Raw genomic sequence first — 18,799 nt, 5'->3', positions numbered from 1 at the left:
TAGTTGTAAAACAATAAGCAAAAATTGGCTCAAATTTTAAAAAAAACAAAATATCTTAAATCTGACGACCCCCGACCCCAAGGTTGGGAACCCCTGCTCTAATAGTCCACAGCAGCAATGCCCCTAGTGGTAGAAAGCTCATAACGCATGATGAAATTAACACATCAATCACATTTTTAGCAAGAGCATTTTATTGTTCTGTAAAGAGGAGTGGACCAAAATCACTCCTGTGCAAACCTTGTGACCAAGTACAAGAATCATCTGACTTCTGTTTGTCAACAAGGGTCACTCCACCAAGTACTAATTCATGTTTGGCTTGGGGATCAAATATTTATTTCCTTTGATCAAATGCTTATTAATTTATAACTTACAGTAATATACTGTTTTGCTGAACTTTTATTATGTGTGTTTATATAAAAGTACCATAAATATTATAGCCTGCTCACTTCTAATAATTCAAACTTACGGAATCAGCAGGGGATCAAATATTTATTTCCTCCACTGAATGCTCCATCAACTCCAGCAGTAGACATGCTGTGTGATGGGATGTAGAGTTTTATTGCTGGACTGTTGACATGCACAGAACTGGTAAATGGTTACAAATGTCAAGGATTTGCCATGTTAGTGTTTTTGGACAGATCAGGCATTTAGTCCAGACAAGATTTCGTAGATAATTGGAATATTTGTTGCCAGTTCTGCGCATTGAAAATTGTATAAAACAAACTAATTTTTATGAAGTAGTCTAAATGCATCAATGTATTCAATGTGGCTCTGGGTTCATGCAAATCTGTCAGGAAATAAGTTCAAGTTGCACTCATTGAACAAATCATACGACTATCAGTGAGACGCTCAGGAAACAGTTTATTCACAATAAGATGTCAGGGGACAGACAGCTCTGTTATTAGCAGTGTTTCTCAAAAAATAATGACTCAGTGTTTTAAATCATCACTGGAGCCAAACAACGCCACCAGTTGGTCTTCATACTGGGAGATGTTTCTCTTCATGATGTCCATGCACGGTCCCAGCAAACGCTCAAAAGCCCGGATATCAATTACTGCAATGAACAGAACCATTTTAATCAGTGCTACCAATGCAAACAAATAGGACCAGAGACCCAAAACATAAGAAAAGAGCAGTAAGCCATGACATACCCAGAAGTTTGGTTTCACCCACAGCATAAACTGATGCTGCGCGAGGTTTGTTGGTGACCAGAGCCAGTTCTCCAAAGTACTGACCTCTGGAGCAGCGAGCAACCTCCACCTCTGTGTTACTCTGCTGACCAGCCTTCGTCTGCAGCACAAACATTATAGACACTTTTATTACAATATGTACAAAATGGAATTTCAACAGAATGAACGCATAGACAAAGTTTTAGAAAAACTATGATCAATTAAATAGTAAAACAGAATACATGAAGGTCACAGCTCTTTATCACATTAGCTTTTCATTAGTATAAAGTCACAAAATGAAACGACCAACCAGAGTTGGGGTCAAATATAATTGTAATTGCGTAATTGATAATTTATTACAATTATGATGTAATTGTAACTGGGAAAATTAGTTGTAATTGATTTGCAATTGTGTTCAATTAATTTACTTTGTAATTGGCATGGAAATTCTATAATTCTATATTCAACCTTTAACATGTTCATCTACTACCTCCAACCAATTTACACTTTTTTCAAACAATTTACACTTTTCAATCGATTTCAACTTTTTCAACCAATTTCAACGTTTTTCTACTTTTTCGGTCGATTTCAACTTTTTCAACCTATTTCAACTTTTTTCAACCAATTTCAATTTTTTTTAACTTTTTCAACCAATTTCAACTTTTTTCAACTTTTTCCAACTTTAATCAACGTTTTTCAACTTTTTCAACCTATTTCAACTTTTTTCAACCGATTTCAACTTTTTCAACTGATTTTAACTTCTTTCAACTTTTACAACCAAATCAACATTTTTCAACTTTTTCAACTGATTTCAACTTTTTCCAACCAATTTCAATTTTTTTCAACATTTTCCATTTTTTCAATCGATTTCAACTGATTTCAACCAATTTCTACCTTTTCAACCGATTTCAACTTTTTTCAAAATTTTCAATCGATTTTAACTTTTTTCAAAATTTTCAACCGATTTCAATTTTTTTCCAACTTTTTTCCATTTTTTAATAGATTTAAACTTTTTCAACTGATTTAAACTTTTCCAACTGATTTTAACTTTTTTCAACTGATTTCAACTTTTTTCAACTGATTTCAACTTTTTCCAACTTTAATCAACGTTTTTAACCGATTTAAACTTTTTTCATATTTTTCAACTTTTTTTTAACCGATTTCAACTTTTTTTAAAAAACTTTTTTACCGATTTCAACTTTTTTCATCTTTTTCAACCAATTTCAACTTTGTTCAACTTTTTTAACCCATTTCAACATATTTAATCTTTTTTCAATTTTTTTTCAACTGATTTCAACTTTTTCAACCAATTTTAACTTTTTTCAACTTTTGTTTAACAGATTAAAAATGTTTTCAACCAATTTCAAATTTTTCAAACAATTTCAACTTTTTTAACCAATTTCAACTTTTTCAACCAATTTCAACTTCTGTCAACTTCTACAACCAATTTAACTTTTTTCAAAATCAAATCATGTTATGGTATATTTTGTGGCACTCCAGAAAACAGGAATGAAAAAATAAGGATTTTGTATGAACTGAAGGACTATTGATTATGTTTAAAAAGGGACAATCTACTCACTAGCATTTATTTGTTAAAACAATTGGATACAATTCCTAAATTCTCACATGCCTGGTAAGAGACTATTGAGGAACTATATTTGTGGATTATGAGTGGGTTCCTTGTACCAACATATAAAAGTGCCTCCTTGCATAAAGGTACACTTTGTGTGTACCCTAAATGACCAATAAATCATTCAAATGCTCAGTATCAGTGTCAAGGTGAATGAATTATGGGCACCTGTGCACTTAGTTTGCTTTTGATCATAATCTTCACTTCTCCAGCTTCTACAATGTAGAAACACTCCGCCTTCTCGCCCTGAAAACGAGAAAAACAACAATTACGAATAAAGTGCTGTCAGTGTGATAAGATCCAGTTTTCAATCACTTCACCTGTTTGATTATTCGCTCTCCATCTTTGAACGTTCGAGCTCCCAAAACATCCACGATCTTCATTCTCTCGGAGAGCTGAGCAGGAAAAACATTGATAAAGAGACCCATGAAATTGATAGCTTAAAGTGATACGCAGCCCGTCACATGAAAGCACTTTAGATAGTTGTTTATATCAACGTTTAGCCTTCAAAAACACGTAATATACGTGAATGGTTCAATTCTTCAAACATGGCGAACTTCTACTTGTGTGTTTTATGTATGACTTACTTGTACCCGGTTTCAAACAAGTAACAGTATTTCTACTTGAGTAGAAGATATTGGAACACCTCTTCATCTGTACACAAACCTCGAGAGACTTCAGGAGAGGGACGCTCTCTATGAAGACCTCGTACGTTCTCCTCTTCTTTGCATTATTCCTCACAATCAGTCGGTGAAATGTGGCTCGATCCTAAAAAGAGCAGATACCAAAGCAGTCGTATCTCATTAGTTTGCTGGAATAGTAACAGTCGGAGGATTTGTTTGTTCGTTGCAGTTAATGGTTATTAGGGTGGCTCACAATATGATGGTATGAGTAATTGTTCTCCAAATTTTGCTTCGTTCCTGTTGACACTTAGAACATCTGTACCCAACATTTAGCCAATATCACATCAGTACAATTTTTATTGCTCAACCGAAGAATGTGTAACTTTCACTGATATCAGAAACTTGAACGATATAAATCTAAGTATGGTCATTAATACTCTCTCCCTGTATTTATACTAAATGATTAAGAACATTAGAACAGTTCAAACTCCCAATTACAATTGATGCTTGTTAGGCCCGAGCGCCACAAGCTGGCGAAGGGCCTCTTGCTCTCCTAGTGGCCGCACAATACGAGGGAAGGGGTGGAGCCTATGCGAACGCCACGTGCCCGTCAGTGACCAGGGACGCCTCTCTCGTTATTTGCAAAAATGGGATGCGCCAGCGCCCCCAAGTACGCCGAAAATGCATTACAAGATAGGAATTGCTATTTTCGCTCACTTTGTTTTTTAACTCATTTCTCCAAGGGCGTTTTACTGACAGATTTCAAAATCGCTGAGCTATTATTTGTAACATAACACAAGGGGCGGAGCTATTAATTGTATTCTAACACAAGGGGCGGAGCTAATTACTGTTACAAATGGGCGGAACTATTAATTGCAAGGTAACACAAGGGGCGGAGCTAATAACTGTAACGTAACAAAAAGGGGCGGAGCTAATTACAATAACTTCCACAGAGGACGAAGGTATTAACTTTAACATAACACAAGGGGCGGAGCTAATTGCTGTAATATAACACAGAGGGCGGGGCTAATTGCTGTACCATAACACAGAGGGCGGACTCAAAGTTGCTGGAGATCATCTAGAGAAGTGGGACATAAACACGAGGAATCTTGGCCTAAGTGTTTTTTTTTCTTTAAATGCTCCCATTTGCACATACAAAGTCGGATTTGCATCAAATGTGACTCAGTTGTGAAACTCTCGGCCCTAAACCAGCTCAATGTGGAAAAAGGGACATTGGCGCATTAGCGCCCCCTACAGAGTGAAGAGAATTCAATATGGGGCAAACATATTTTAATGCACTCCTCCTTGGGCGTTTCACTGATGGGCTTAAAATTGCTGGAGATCATCTAGAGAAGTGGGACATCAAAAGTTATCAATAGATTTTTGATTACTTGCATTTTGGCCAAAACCTTTTGAAAATTAAATTTTTTTGAAAAATGCTTCCATTTGCACATACAAACTTTGATTTGCGTCAAATGTAATTCAGTTGTTCAACTCTCTGTCGTAAACCACCTCAACGTGGAAATACAGAAATTTCAGGGGGTTAATAATAATTGTAATTTTAATTGTAATAAAAAAAAATGCCGGTCACAGTAATCGTAATTGAGTTGTAACTGAACGTCTATAATTGAAGATGTAACTGTAATTTAAAAATGTTATTGACCCCAACCCTGATATGCATACTTATCTTGGCAACACCGTGATTTTAAGACACTGACTCACTTATATTTTTAATATTTCTTTCTATTTGTACCTAATTGAAATGATCACCCTCTGTACATAAAAAAGAAGCATATTCACGGTACCTTGTAAAACCTGTATACAATGTTGTTCCATTCTTTCAATAAAAAAAGACTTGAAACAGAATAGTTTAAACCCTATTCCTGAAAATTGAAAAAAAAAAAAAAAGTCAACATTGTGAAAAAGTGTGCCATCCCTAAATGTGCAACAGTTGACTCCATTTTTGATACAGATGCTTACAATGTCAATTGGAACCAGGCAAAAAGTGATCTGGCAAAATTTGGTAAAAAAATGTATTTTGTGAACCATCCTAATGGTGATGTTGACGGCTCACCAGGGCCCACAGAGCGCCTTCCTGCGTGGCGACGATAGTGGCTGCACGTGGTGTGTTGTACATGAGAGCAAGCTCTCCAAAGCTCCCTTTGTTGTCATTACTTTCCCACACACAAACTCCACCATCCTTCTCCACCAAGATGTCATACGTTCCTCTAAAAACGATGCAGACAGGAAGCAGATAAACTGACCAAAATGAATCAACGACTAGATCAAGTAACTCACTCACTTCTCAATGACATAAAAATTGTCCCCGTCATCTCCCTGGTCGATGATGTGTTCCTGAGGTTTGACAAAAACTTCAAACATAGCATCCAAAACTTCAGAGAACTGTTCCTGAAAGACAATGAGAAAACCTAACATTTATTCTTAGGTATTTGAACAAATTCTCAAATGCAACTTATTGTAACTCAAATACTTACCATCAGGGTTGGGGTCAATTACATTTTTTTATTTACAATTATGTTTTCAATTACCCATGTTCAATTACAATTAATTTACGATTACAGTGACCAAGATTTTTGATTCTCTGAAAGTCAATTACAATTACGTTCTCAATTACTAAAACTCAATTATAATTAATCACAATTACAGAGCCTGAAAGAAATAACATAATAAAAGTTAACCTTCCTCTTATGATCACGGGTCCTGAATCAGCTGTAAAATACCACACACAGAAAAACAAATATCTATCATTTCATTTATTTCCTATGTATTGGTTTCCTTGTTAGGCTTCCTATTAAATAAAAATATAGGTTTTAATATTTTTGGTGTGGGTGTTTGAGTCTTTTTTCTGTCAGTATAGCCCTCGATTAAACATTTTTTAAATGGTAAAACGTGGGAAAGCTTGATATGAAACACATTTTAATAATTGTTAACTACGTATGTGTAGAACTGTAACATGGTTCCCCAGTTTTGCGTTAAATTATAATTGACAATTTTTGTAGATTTTTCATGGCTATTACACTTACAAAGTCAATTACCTAAACTCAATTACAATTTAATTACAATTACGACAGCAGCAGATTTTTTGAATTACAATTACAATTATGCCATAACTGTAAAGATAATCAATTATGCGATTCCAATGATAATCTACCCAAACCCTGCTCACCATACATACCAACGCTGCAGAAAAAAAGTTTAGAAAAAAAAAAAAAAATGACCTGTTCAAGAGTCTTAAATATTAAGATGTCCTTGCATGCGTCCTGTAATCTGCGACGCTGCTCGTCCGTTTTGGGATGAACAATCCGAGGCTCTGACTCATCATCCTCATCATCCTCGGGGTTGTACGCCTCTTGCACAAACTACAGCAGAACAGAATAGGATAAAAAAACAGCACCCGTATACAAACACGGGCCCACATCCTTTGGTTTCCTAACTGAGACCCTTCGGTTGTATTTTGCAGGGGTGGACTCTGCATAAAGAACCAGAGGTCAGAGGGTTACATGTAGTTTTACACATTTGCTCAAAGTTCAAAATGATTCAGGTTCAGTAACATTTGACCGAGTAATGTAACAGTACTCACTGACGGGGTCTTTCTCTTCCTCTTGGTCTACGTTGGGTTCACTGGAGACGGGTTCAAAGGAGACCCCTTTTCGTTCGGGCCTTGCACTGCTCTTCTTTGCAGGCTGGATTTCTTGTTGGCTTTCTAGAATTCCAGTGAAATGCTGAACGGCAAACTCCACTAAGTTTGGAGGCCTGAGTCGGAGAACCTCCACCGTGTATCCCTGCAGCAGCTCCTTCAGGCCGTCTGGTATCTCCACAGTACTCATTACTCAGGTTCAAAGGTCAGAAATAATTAGAAAATAATAACAAAAGCACAGGTTTAATAAATCTTCCTGATCAGCATCACTGACTGACACGCACACAGTTTGATCCATGGAGAGTGGACCATTCCTCCTCCCCCACTCAGCACTGGATTGATTTATTTTCTCTTTTTTTTTTTTTTAGCACAGCCTGTTGGAAAGTATTGATGATCACATGTAATTAAAGGCTGTCCAATGGATTGAGCCTCAGTGCTTGGTAAGTTGGCAAAGAAGCAGTTTGTTGGATTTCTCTTTGGAATGTCAGGCCAACAAACATTGTGTCACAGAAATACTTAAATAAAGCCATTGAAACACAAAATGACAACAGAAAAGTATTAAACACACAGTTTTATTACACCTTTGAAAATACATTATAAAATGTTAGTTAAAACATGTTCAAAGTTTTTTAACATGCAAATTTTAAAACCTTTAATGGAATGAATAGTAGGAATTTAGTGGAATTGCAGATTATAATGTTTTTCTGTTGTTTTTTTGTTTTGTAAAAAAAAAAAATCTAAATCTGTACCTTTTGGTTTTGAGTTTTTAAAACTCCTTCTACAAACAACCTTGTATGACATTTGTAGCCTTACACAGAAATTTGTTTACGATAGATTATTTCTTTACAGTTTCTTGGCAATAAATCTTATTCCATCAAAAAGCCTGTTTATTTCTCTTTTAAATTGTTGCCACATTTGTAAGGAACATGCATTTGAAGGATGATTATGCGAGTTTTTGCCTCTGAAAAATTGGCTTAAATCTTCTCTTTGGAATATGTTTTATTGCTATGTAATAACACAATAATTACAGCTAGACTGAGAAGCACCAGATCCTAAGCCACATCAATAATTTCCTTTTGTTGTGTTCAAAGGATTTCATTGCATGCATTCAAAAAGCAAACATAGCTGAGGTCTCCTTGGTATATTTTAGTGCAGCAGTCCGCAGCCTTCAATAGCAAAAGAGCCATTTTAACCATTCCTACCAAACAACAGCAAACTGAGTGTTGAAAGTTATCACAAATAAACGAGGCACACTGCTTTTCCAAAAGAAAAGGCAAGTGAGGATGCATAAGTTGAACCCCTTGGAGTCAATATAACCCCTCGTAATAGAAAGAGTCCATTTGTACAGTTGACGTATGGACAACCCCCGGTGCTATTGGTACACGTACGTTGTGTTTTAGGGTTAGGATTAGGTTATAACCCAATATCGTAACAATTTTTAGGGTTAGAGTTAGGTTTAGTCTCAGTCACGTGATCTAAACTTGGTAAATAGGGACGCTGCGTACAGAGAGAATATTGGTATATTGATACGGCAACCGTATGGATAGCCACTGCCTTTGTAATAAGTATAACCCTTCTGAGTCAGTATTAATAATACAATAAACTGTTTTATAAGGACTAACATTAAGGGGCATTGTGTTCACTGTTCTAACATGTTTAAATGGGAAAGTTTTAATTTACGCTGGGGTACCCTGGTTGGTAAAATCAGACTACATTTGGGGGACTAGTTAACGGACAAAAATCTACTCTAAAATAGTAATAATTATAACTAATTATGGTATTATGAACGCACACACAGGGACAGAATGTCTGTTTACCAGCTGCAGTGGATTTAAAAGCACAGAATGAAGGAAGGACGTGGATTTCTTGCATTTTTTTTTCCCATGGTTACATATACATTACTTCCTTAATAGTTGAATTAGTGATGATGCTACCAGAAAAGTCTGTGCATGTAAATCTAATGATAGTGTAAATTAAAGGAAAGATGACATAATCCTCCACACTGCAGTAAAACATGATGAGGTCGATGCCTAACTGGTGTTTTGGTCAAACTGGCGTCCCATTTTAAAGTGATGACTGACTCCCGAGCCCATTGGAGGTATTTAGTGGAGGCTTTCCTTGTGTTAAAGAATGAGCCTGGTGTTTCATTGTGAACAGCTTTATATAGTTTTTTTTTTTTAATTCTTTTTATAGCAACGATACTTCTGAGACTCTGTGATTTCTCAAATATTGGATGAAGATGTGAGGCTGTGCAAAAGGAAGGATCGATGTCTTGTTCCTACAGTCATTTAAGCCTCAGCAGAGAAGCCAAAGAGACCCAGATTGTTCTAGAGAAACTACACAGCAGACTCTACTACACAGTAAAAACACACCACAAGTTGTTCTCTGTGGTGAACAGAGAATTTGAATCCTTACTTGTTGATGATACAGTTGAAATGAATTATCTCGACGCCCGACTCACCCTCACCAGACAGCAGAGGAAACACTTTTCCACACATATTTTGTAGAGATCAAATCAGCTTTTTTTTTTTTATTTTCGATACATACACACATCCACATAGAACATCATCTCTCTACCAGAGCTATGATGCTCCAGAGTTTCCCATTGGACAAGTGGAGCCTGTTGAACTGTGAGCACACAGAAAGCAGACAGCACTTACAGTAGAACTAAAAGCCTCATCTCCCTGATATCAACATCAGGTAAGAAAAGATAAGGCACATCATGTTCACTCACTCCTTTTCTTTTAAAACACAATAAAACATAAAATCTAGGATTTAAAAAAAAAAATAGAAATGAAAAAAAGGAGTGAGCACATTCGCCTGTGTGTGTGTGTGTGTGTGTGTGCGTGTATCCTGGCACTGTTACAGAGCCTCAACACGCCTCAACAATCCAAGTGTATTACAGCAGCCTCACATTTGAGCCAATCACACATCAGATCAGGAAACCTTTAAAGTCTCATTGTATCGTTTGATTCTCTTCATTCTGTCGTTTTGTGTTCCTCAGATTACAGGTCCATTCATCACAGGTTGGGTGCTAGCCAGTTGAGGAATTTCATTGCCATCTCGAACCCTAAGAAACAAGCCTGAAAGCAAATGAGAAATTATCAAAATTGATATATCGGAAATGTGACATTGAAACATAAAATGTGATCCAAGAGTTTATGAATGTTGTTCTTGACATTATGGCTGTGTTTCAAAATAGCATTACTAAGTAACGTACTACTCATACTAAGTCTGACGTCAAAATGAGTATGCAGTATGTTCAATTAGATAGTAGGGCTACATAATTATTCACAGGTTTTTACTGCGATCACAATTTTTGGTTTGCCACGATTAAATTAACCTGATGGTCTGCAATATTTACATTTAAAATATAGGCTCTGCACTTTGTAATAGTGTATTTATTCAGTTAGCAGTTAGGACATTTTAAACCTCTTGGGTTATTTTAATTATTTTTTATTATAATTCCATTTTAATTTTGCACTGTCAACCAGGGGTTCTCAACTGCTCTCACCCTGGGACCCATATTTTGCCACGGTCATTAAATCGCGATTCGTGACCCATTTTTTTTTTTTAATAATTCAACCAACCAAATTCCGCTTTCTCAAAAACTGTTGAAAACATGCATATATAAATATAAATTAAATCTATATATTTCCTTGTGCAACATGAATTTCACGGCATGCCTAAAAAAATAAAAGTTTCTTTCAAACTAAAAGACAAAGTCCAAGATGAGGGACATATTTTTGACCTGCTGTCCACCCAGTAGAGGTCCGCGACCCACTTTTGGGTCCCGACCCACCAGTTGAGAATCGCTGCTGTAAACTGTACACACATTGTTTGTTTATGAGTAGTGCAATAAAAACTGATTTTTTTCCTAATATAATAAATATTTGTGATTATATATTTGATCAAAATAATGTAATTATCATTTTTGGCAATAATCATGCAGCCGTATTAGATAGTATGGAACGATGAGTATGCGAGAAAACACCGACGTATACTACAGCTTCCAGACTATCACCTATATGAATAATACAAGTCTATTTTCGTCTCGTTCTTTATTTGTTGACGATAATGTCAATCCATTTAGTCATAGTTTTAGTCTCAATCGAATGACTTCTTTTTTACTTTTTGTTTCGTTTTCGTCTGCAAAAATATTATTTGTGACGAAAACAAATGACGAAAATATTTAGTCAATGAAATTAACCACTGGTGTGTAGAATGTATAGTACGTTAGTGTGCGATTTCGAACACAGCCTATGACCTTCTTCTATACGTACTATTCTACATAACAATGATATTTGTCAAATGACTTATTTGTTCTTTTGGGCATCAATTAATAATATGAATGAATGAATGTTCATAGTAAAAGAGATGAGAGAGCAACACTCACCCGCATTTGCAGGGAAAGCTCTGAGCATGACGGCGTTGTGAAGCCTTTGTACAGCGAGCCGATGCCCCTCCTCACGGATCAGCTCCCGCAGAACGTCCCGGAACCGTTGGGAGACTTCCCCTCAGGGGCTGAGGAGTGATGGGAGATCACACCATGTCAGTAAAACCAACAAACACAAACCCTCCTCTTTTTTTAGATGTCAAAGAAGAATCAACTCAATGTTTTTTAAAGTCCTAGAGCGTCCTCTGTCCTTCCCTAATGTTTTTAAACTCCAGCAAAATGCCTTTATAAAGCTTCTCTGTGTTCACACCACATGTGACTGATCATGTTTTAGATGTCAGATTGTCATAGGACAAAAATATTCTGTTGGGTCTTTAAATATCAGTCAAAATGCTCTAAAACAGCTGGCATTGGAGGGGGGTAGAAATTCTGAAAATGGTGGCACTGCATGAGTTAATGTTAAAATTGGCTGTAATTGTAAAAAATCTATAGGAACAGAGGCTTAATCTGCCACATGTCCTAATACATATATTATTCCTTATCATTTACATTTTCCAAAAGTCTTCCAAGGTCGAGAAGGTGCATTTCCAACAAACAAACAAAAACAAATATAAAACACAGCCAGTCAAACACGTAGTGGGATTACAGGGATTACGTTTCTAATCCTCAGCGGCTCTGGCTCAGGTAGTAGAGGGGTTGTCTTCTGATTCAGAGATCAGGGGTTCTATTGCAAGGCTATACCTTGTTTTTTCCACTCCACAGTTAAGGTGCTTTCACACCGAACGCGACATAATCAATGTAAATGACGCGGATCTCAATTTATCTCACCTCTAACCGACCATGACGTGTAATTTGAGCGACCGAGGTCGCGCTCGACCTCGTCGCTCAGAGTTGAAAAATCTGGAACTTTTTAAAGCGGACAAAATCCCTCGTCCTTCACTGTGTTGTAGAGCGGAGGCTGCAGCCCCTTCCTGTTCTCTCCCGCTTCAGTGCAGACGGCTGACCAAAAAGCACCGCTATGTGCAAGCGACACATCAGGGGAGATGGAAACTACTGCAGCACTGCGGTCGCGTTCGGTGTGAACACACCTTTACCGTTAGACAATGTTGCTCTTTTCAATATTTTTTTGCTTAGCTAGAGCTGACGATCATCAGCAATCAATCATGTATTTTAAGTAATTGTTAAAACGGATCTGGTTTTAATGTGAAAATGTGTTTTGCAGTATATTTTGTTATTGTAAATTGTGTTCCCTGCTACCCGACTGTATTTGTTGCTGAATTTTCTTTTATTATGTATCCAATTTATCCAGAATGCCAAATTAACAACTGGCCAGGGACTGCAGATTAAAAATGGGCTAAATGTAGTATATAATCTCTGTTAATGAATGAGGACTGTCCCTGATAAATAAATACATGAAAAATAAAATTAAAAAAAATGTTAAATAACTAAATGTGTTGAAGTGTCAGTGGGAAAGTCACTGAACCATAAATTGCTCGTTAGGATTAGCTCCTTGCATTTTATGGCTATTTTGGAAGACTTTAATAAAAGAACCATTCATCATTCCTTTTTGCTGACTTTGAGGGGCCCTGTTTGCTCCAAAAATGCTTTTTGGGAAAAAATAAATAAATAAATAAAAATCTCCTCTGGACATTATGAAAACAGCTGGATTTTAAGGAAATTTAAAAGGAAATGCAAACCTGGTTTTGGAAACGAGAGCACATCGGGTGGGATAGCGACGGCCCAGTTGCAGATTCCAGCCATTCCTCCAGCAAACAGCACACTGGGAATACTGAGCTCATTGTGGCTGAAGGGGAAAAAAAAAGAAACCTAAGGCCTCCTTACAAACAGAACGGCTTTATTTACTGTGAGAGGACAGACAAAACGCTCACCTTTTCCCTGCAGGTGTGAGAAGGTTCTTCAGCCACTCGTTAGGACATGAAATACATTGCCACTGGCTGGAACGTTCTGAGCAACAAAACCATAAAACAACGGGTTTTCAATCGATAATAATTGTGTTTCTGCCTGAAAGTCATATCAACACTGTGAAGACCAAACAGCTTCTCTTGTAACTGACAGGGTTTTCCTGTCGTTCCAGTTTGGAGAGCGGACACTAAAGTGTAATAAACGTTAACATTATTAACTAACCTGTCTGGGTCCATCCCTATATGAAAGCAGCCTCATAAAGCATTAAAGGATCTAATTCTGCTTGTTTTCTGATCCTCGATGTAGAATAATATATTTTCTTTGACTTTCTTTCTCTGTCTTGCTATCCATTGGTTTATTCTTGCTTCCCATGTCAGCTGCTTTGTAGCTGTTACGCCTCATACAGTGGAATGTGTTTTTGGATCACGTTTGTTATAGTGTGTAACAAATACAGATATTTTTATAGGGACTGTCTTTTTTTTCTTCTTTATTTTCTTTACGCTGAATTTGATTTGAACTAGATTTACATTTCAGAAAGTGAAGTGTAGAATACAGCTGTTTAAGATTGTGTCTGTGTTTTAATTGAAAAGAGATCATTTTTATTTTTTATTTATTCAGTTTTATTTCCGACATGGTTGCATTCACAGAAGTTTTGTTATTTCTTTTTTTTTTGTTTTTGTACATGTCGAAAAAGGAGACGAGAGAAAGCAGTTTGCTTATCTAGGTCCCGCCCCTGTTTAAAACACAGAAAATTTACATCAAAGCTTGTCTCTCTGGTCAAACAGTCTTTGGTTCTTCATTAAAAATGTAAAATATATTTTTACAGTATTTAAAACACATTCCAGGTGAACCCATTCAAATTTCAGATGACCCCCACATGAGGTCACGACCTGATGGTTGAAAAACACCGGCGTAACATATTGAGAAAATGTTTATATGAAATCCTTTTGAGCTCATGACTACATATAAATACTTACTGTATGTTCAGCTTCGTCCTGTAGGACATCATTACATTTGATTTTATTTATCTCAAACAAGCCTAAAACAAACAATATATATATAATAATAAAGACAAGTTAAAAAGGTACAATTTGATAAAGGTCTGGTTTGAGAAGGGGCTGAAAGTCAGTCCCCCTTACCCCATCATAAATTTTCACAATCTATAAAAACAAACTAAATTGATATAAAACCATACAATCATTGACGCTCTTTGATCCTCTCTAAATCTGTGTGATCAAAGATGGATGAGCTGTTTTAGGGTGAACATTTACCTCTCATGAGGGTGTGAGAGCGGTGCCTTTGTAGATCCCTCGAATTCCTGACTGTCTGTAGAGCTGTTTGGACACAGTCCATGGGACCCCCGTACTTCACTTCTCCTGTGGTAGCCTGAATCTGAAAACCAGCATCTGACAATAAGGGATACAGCGTCATCACTGCAAGAACACCTACAGTGATGAAGACGTGGAGTTCTTCACACTGAGAAACACTTGTTGACATCCGACCTGTAGGAGACCATTTGATCCGCTCCCCGGGAGCCATGATGGCCGTGGTGAACACACCAGACAGCATTCCAGCAGCGAAGAGCTGAGGATACCTGCAGAGAACGAGTCTGATGACCAATCTGAAAACAAATGAAACAGTTACATCATCAATAACAGATCAATCACCTACGTAAGGATATCAGTCGGGCTTTTCTGCTGCAGCTTCTTGCCGAGGCCGAACCCAAAGAAACAGACGGCGAACATGGGCGTCACTCCGATGATTGGAGCCGCCATCCCTTTATAGAGGCCTTTGACGCCCTGTGGGTGGAGAATGAATGTGATGAAGAACGAAGGTGAGCAGGAGGAGGATGGATTTACTGTGTGGCAGCTGACAAACCTCTTGGCTAAAGTCTTTTTAAAACAATCAATGGTGCCGACATAATGGAGGCTTCACCAGGCTTGGGTTTGGGCTGAGTCTGTAAACGCACCTGAAAAAAAAAACACAACATAAATATTGGGGGGGTGTGCTTTGCCATGAATCTGACGATACGATTCACGATTTGCATGTCACGTAGGGCTGGGCGATATATCGAATATACTCGATATATCGCAGCTTGTAGTCTGTGCGGTGTTGTTGAAAATGACCATACCGTTAAACTCGCGGACTTTTTTTTTTTTTTTTTTTTTTGAAATGTCATCTTAATGACAACATGCACAAAATGGCACTATTGTTTTAAAAATATTGTAGTGGCATTATGTACAAAAAGTGCACTTTAATTTTGTGTTTTGAAATGCCATGTGAGTTGCATCCTGCACTAATGTCTTGTTTTGAAATGTCTCTGTGACAATTTTGCACAGAACGTGCACTTTCTGTTGACAATTTTATGTTTGAGCCACTCACTGTTTAATAAATACAGTTATGTCAACTTTGACTTAGTTGTGATATCCCCTTTTTTGCATGAAAGTTTAAAATTGGCATATATTTAATGCAGTATGATCAAGAATGTTTTAATGTAGACATATAGAATCATCATACTGGTGTGATTTTGTGCATCAAAGTGTTAATTCAAGGGTATGCAAAATATCGAGATATATATCGTGTATCGTGACATGGCCTAAAAATATCGCGGTATTTATAAAAGGCCATATCGCCCAGCCCTAATGTCACGATACAATATATCCCGATACTAAACAATACGATATACATCGCAATACATCACAGTATCAATAGTTACAAATTTCACCTTTACAAGCACAAAAAAATATGAAATACTATTTATTTCATTTGAGAGAACAAGTAAATGGTAAGTAACCGTAATTAAATTACAAATATCAAAAATAAGGGGTAAGTTTATGAAACTTACAAATTACATTTTTTTTAAAATTTAACTTTTGCTTCAACAACATATTCTGATTCGGTTAAATTCTTAAAAAAGTAATCACATGTCTATAAAGTGCCCAGTATGTTTTACGAAAATAAAGTGCAATCAAACTTTCAAACTAAAATGCATTGAGGAGTGAGATAATTTAAAGGTCTGATGTGGTTCATGAACACCTAGTGACTGGGAGTTTACCTGCTATGCATATGTTTTTGTTAAATAACATGATTAAAAAAAAATTAATTCAAATATATATCACAACATATCGATATTTACAGCCTTAGTAAATATAAACTGTACATACTTATCAACACTAAGCAGTGGGTGATGTTATTGAATTGATTTTTTTTTCTTTTTCAATGAATGGAATAAATAAAATCAATAAATGTTCACACAATGGTCACATTCAAAATATGTCCAACCTCAATTTGGGTATAGTCTGTCTTTATTAAAAAATCTGAACCCACGGGTTGCCGTGGTTACCGCCGAGTGCTTAATTGGACTTAATTCCAAACACTTTCTTTTCTCTTTGTTACAAAGCGTACAGCTAGTAGCCGAGAGCAGAAAACTGCTGATTATTAATAATTGTCCTGGAGAGCTCCTGTCCTGCAATGTTTTACACGTCTCCCTGCCTTAACAAGTGATTGTGTTGGTCAGTAGAGTTTAGTGTGCTGTGAGGAGAAAAAGTTGACCTCCATCGGCTTTTCACCATCAATCATTAATATACAGGTATAAATATTAAAGAGAGAGAAAACATTCTAGATACAATTTACGTTCACAGTTAAAATTCAATAAAAAGTTCTTTGGTCTTCACAGCTTTAGAGTTGGTGCAGCGCTTTTAAAGTGATACTATGAATTTAGGTTTCTGGTTGGAGAATTTACAGCAGTGTATTTGATATTTTGCCAATATTAAGATCAGGTTACAACATAGGATTTTTTTGGAGGGATGGTTTTTCCATAAACACCAAAAGTAACTTTTTTTTTTTTTTTTTAAATCAAATTGTATGTCCATATTACGCTTTCCATTCACAACTGGTCATTGAGCGCCATCGACTCAATCTTCACAAAGAAGAATCTTTTCGTTTGGAGAGCTGGAGGAACGTAAACAACGTCTGGAAAGACAAGCCCGAGGGGAGACGGATAACACGAGAGTGAGGAGGAACAATGACTGCAGATGAGAAACATATCAAACACAAAAAACGGAAAAAAAAATGGAAAAGATTTGAAAAGATGGAATTGTGGTATGAAGAAGATAAGAATGTTTGACCAGGAAAGAAACGAGCTTTGATGTAAAATTTTCTGTGTTCAAGCAGGGGACGGATTTAGATAAGCAAATTGCTTTTTTCCGTCGCCCTTTCCGGCATAAAAAAGACAAAAAAAAAAAAAAACCGTGACCATGTGATTTCTGCTCTGAATGTCAAAGTGAATTATTATGTGATTGCAACCATGTCGGAAATGAAGTGAATAAATAAAACATAAATAAAACATATGTCATTCCAAAATATGTGAATATATGAGCAGTCCCAAAACACAAGTGATTGATTCTTTAACATTATGACAAAAAGAGGATCTACATTTGGGCGACATTTTGAAATAATACCATTTACAGGGCGACATCGATGTAAAATTGTCATGTATACCTCTCGAATCTCATTAGTTACAAAGTATTTCATAGGTAGTAACCAAACACTGTTCCAGTCTATGTTCGTAAATGCTATACTGTATTGTTCCATACAAAAACAGATGCTGGTTTACTGATGGACTCACTTATGATAAGTTCTCTTATACATTTATTGTTAGTTTTATAACTCAAAAAAGGATCAGCGTTACCAATAAACTCAGGTGACAGGGTCATCATTCAGTGTGTGGTATTATTACACATTATTCCAGCAAAGTCACAGAGAAACAATGACACAGCTGTAGTACTAGTGACACCTACTGTATATTTATTTACACATCTGGGTCACATATACATAGTTTCATAGAGGTATGTGATCTAGATCTATATGAAGTGATCCTAACCGATTACTGATTGAGCCAATCGCTGCAGAGACACGTGACTGCTCTCAGAGATGTGATCAGGATGTGGGTCAAAGGTTCCGAGGCGCACGCGCACACACACACACACACACACACACACACAGCAGTAAAATATGTGTGTCTCTTACTTTAATGGTGTCCAGCGGGTGTCCAGCGAAGACCAAACACACTCCACCGAAGCCTCCCGCGAAGAAGTTCTTCAGAGGACTGATCGGCTGCTGCTGGGACATTTTGACTTTGTGCTGAAACACACAGTCGCAGAGAGCAGCGTGAGACCACGGACTACCAGTACCAGCACCAGTAGAACCAGAGCTCCCAGACAGTAGCTCACCTGGTCCGAGAGTCCTCCAACAAGTCTGTGTCAGTGCTGCTGTCAGTCCCTGTGCTCTGCACCACCTTTCACCTACTTACCTTCTACCCGGAGCACCTTGACTGTAACAACAACGGTACGCCTTTGATTGAGGTCCGGGTGAAACTACGACCAGCCACCAGCCATTAAA

The 18,799-nt window shown here is 36.9% G+C and overlaps 2 protein-coding genes across 3 annotated transcripts; both read right to left on the bottom strand.

Moving 5' to 3' along the window:
* Positions 1-929: 929 nt before the first annotated feature.
* Positions 930-7,301, bottom strand: prkar2ab (protein kinase, cAMP-dependent, regulatory, type II, alpha, B). Of its 2 annotated transcripts, none has more exons than XM_028447263.1 (10): positions 7,024-7,301; positions 6,878-6,912; positions 6,662-6,802; positions 5,725-5,831; positions 5,497-5,650; positions 3,466-3,567; positions 3,120-3,194; positions 2,968-3,045; positions 1,152-1,290; positions 930-1,054 (listed from the first exon to the last, which is right to left on the bottom strand). In XM_028447263.1, the coding sequence occupies exons 1-10, from the start codon at positions 7,268-7,270 to the stop codon at positions 930-932; spliced, it is 1,203 nt and encodes a 400-aa protein (XP_028303064.1). In that variant the 5' UTR covers positions 7,271-7,301. The 2 variants fall into 2 exon arrangements, with proteins under 2 accessions (XP_028303064.1, XP_028303065.1); XM_028447264.1 differs by having other exon boundaries at positions 6,878-6,910; positions 7,028-7,301.
* Positions 7,302-9,579: 2,278 nt separating this feature from the next.
* slc25a20 (solute carrier family 25 member 20) lies at positions 9,580-18,760 on the bottom strand. Its single transcript, XM_028446171.1, is given in 14 exon segments — positions 9,580-10,164; positions 11,479-11,581; positions 11,584-11,604; positions 13,174-13,280; positions 13,366-13,406; positions 13,408-13,431; positions 14,665-14,742; positions 14,744-14,801; positions 14,913-14,993; positions 15,071-15,198; positions 15,274-15,323; positions 15,326-15,368; positions 18,428-18,541; positions 18,631-18,760. Coding segments are annotated over 13 exon segments (900 nt in total). The 5' UTR covers positions 18,530-18,541; positions 18,631-18,760; the 3' UTR covers positions 9,580-10,100.
* Positions 18,761-18,799: the final 39 nt, after the last annotated feature.

Source organism: Gouania willdenowi, chromosome 5, assembly GCF_900634775.1.
Source record: "Gouania willdenowi chromosome 5, fGouWil2.1, whole genome shotgun sequence".
Classification (NCBI taxonomy): domain Eukaryota; kingdom Metazoa; phylum Chordata; class Actinopteri; order Blenniiformes; family Gobiesocidae; genus Gouania; species Gouania willdenowi.
The sequence above is the reverse complement of the archived record's forward strand: the minus strand, read 5'-3'. Positions and strand labels throughout refer to the sequence as shown.

Bases quoted from the DNA above. Each gene is read 5' to 3' on its own strand.
- prkar2ab (XM_028447263.1), bottom strand. From the start codon at position 7,270: ATGAGTACTGTGGAGATACCAGACGGCCTGAAGGAGCTGCTGCAGGGA. The intron at 5,832-6,661 runs GTCATTTTTTTT...ATTGTCTTTCAG, and splicing joins TATTTAAGACTCTTGAACAG to GAACAGTTCTCTGAAGTTTT. The intron at 3,568-5,496 runs GTGAGCCGTCAA...TGCTCTTTTTAG, and splicing joins AAGGCGCTCTGTGGGCCCTG to GATCGAGCCACATTTCACCG.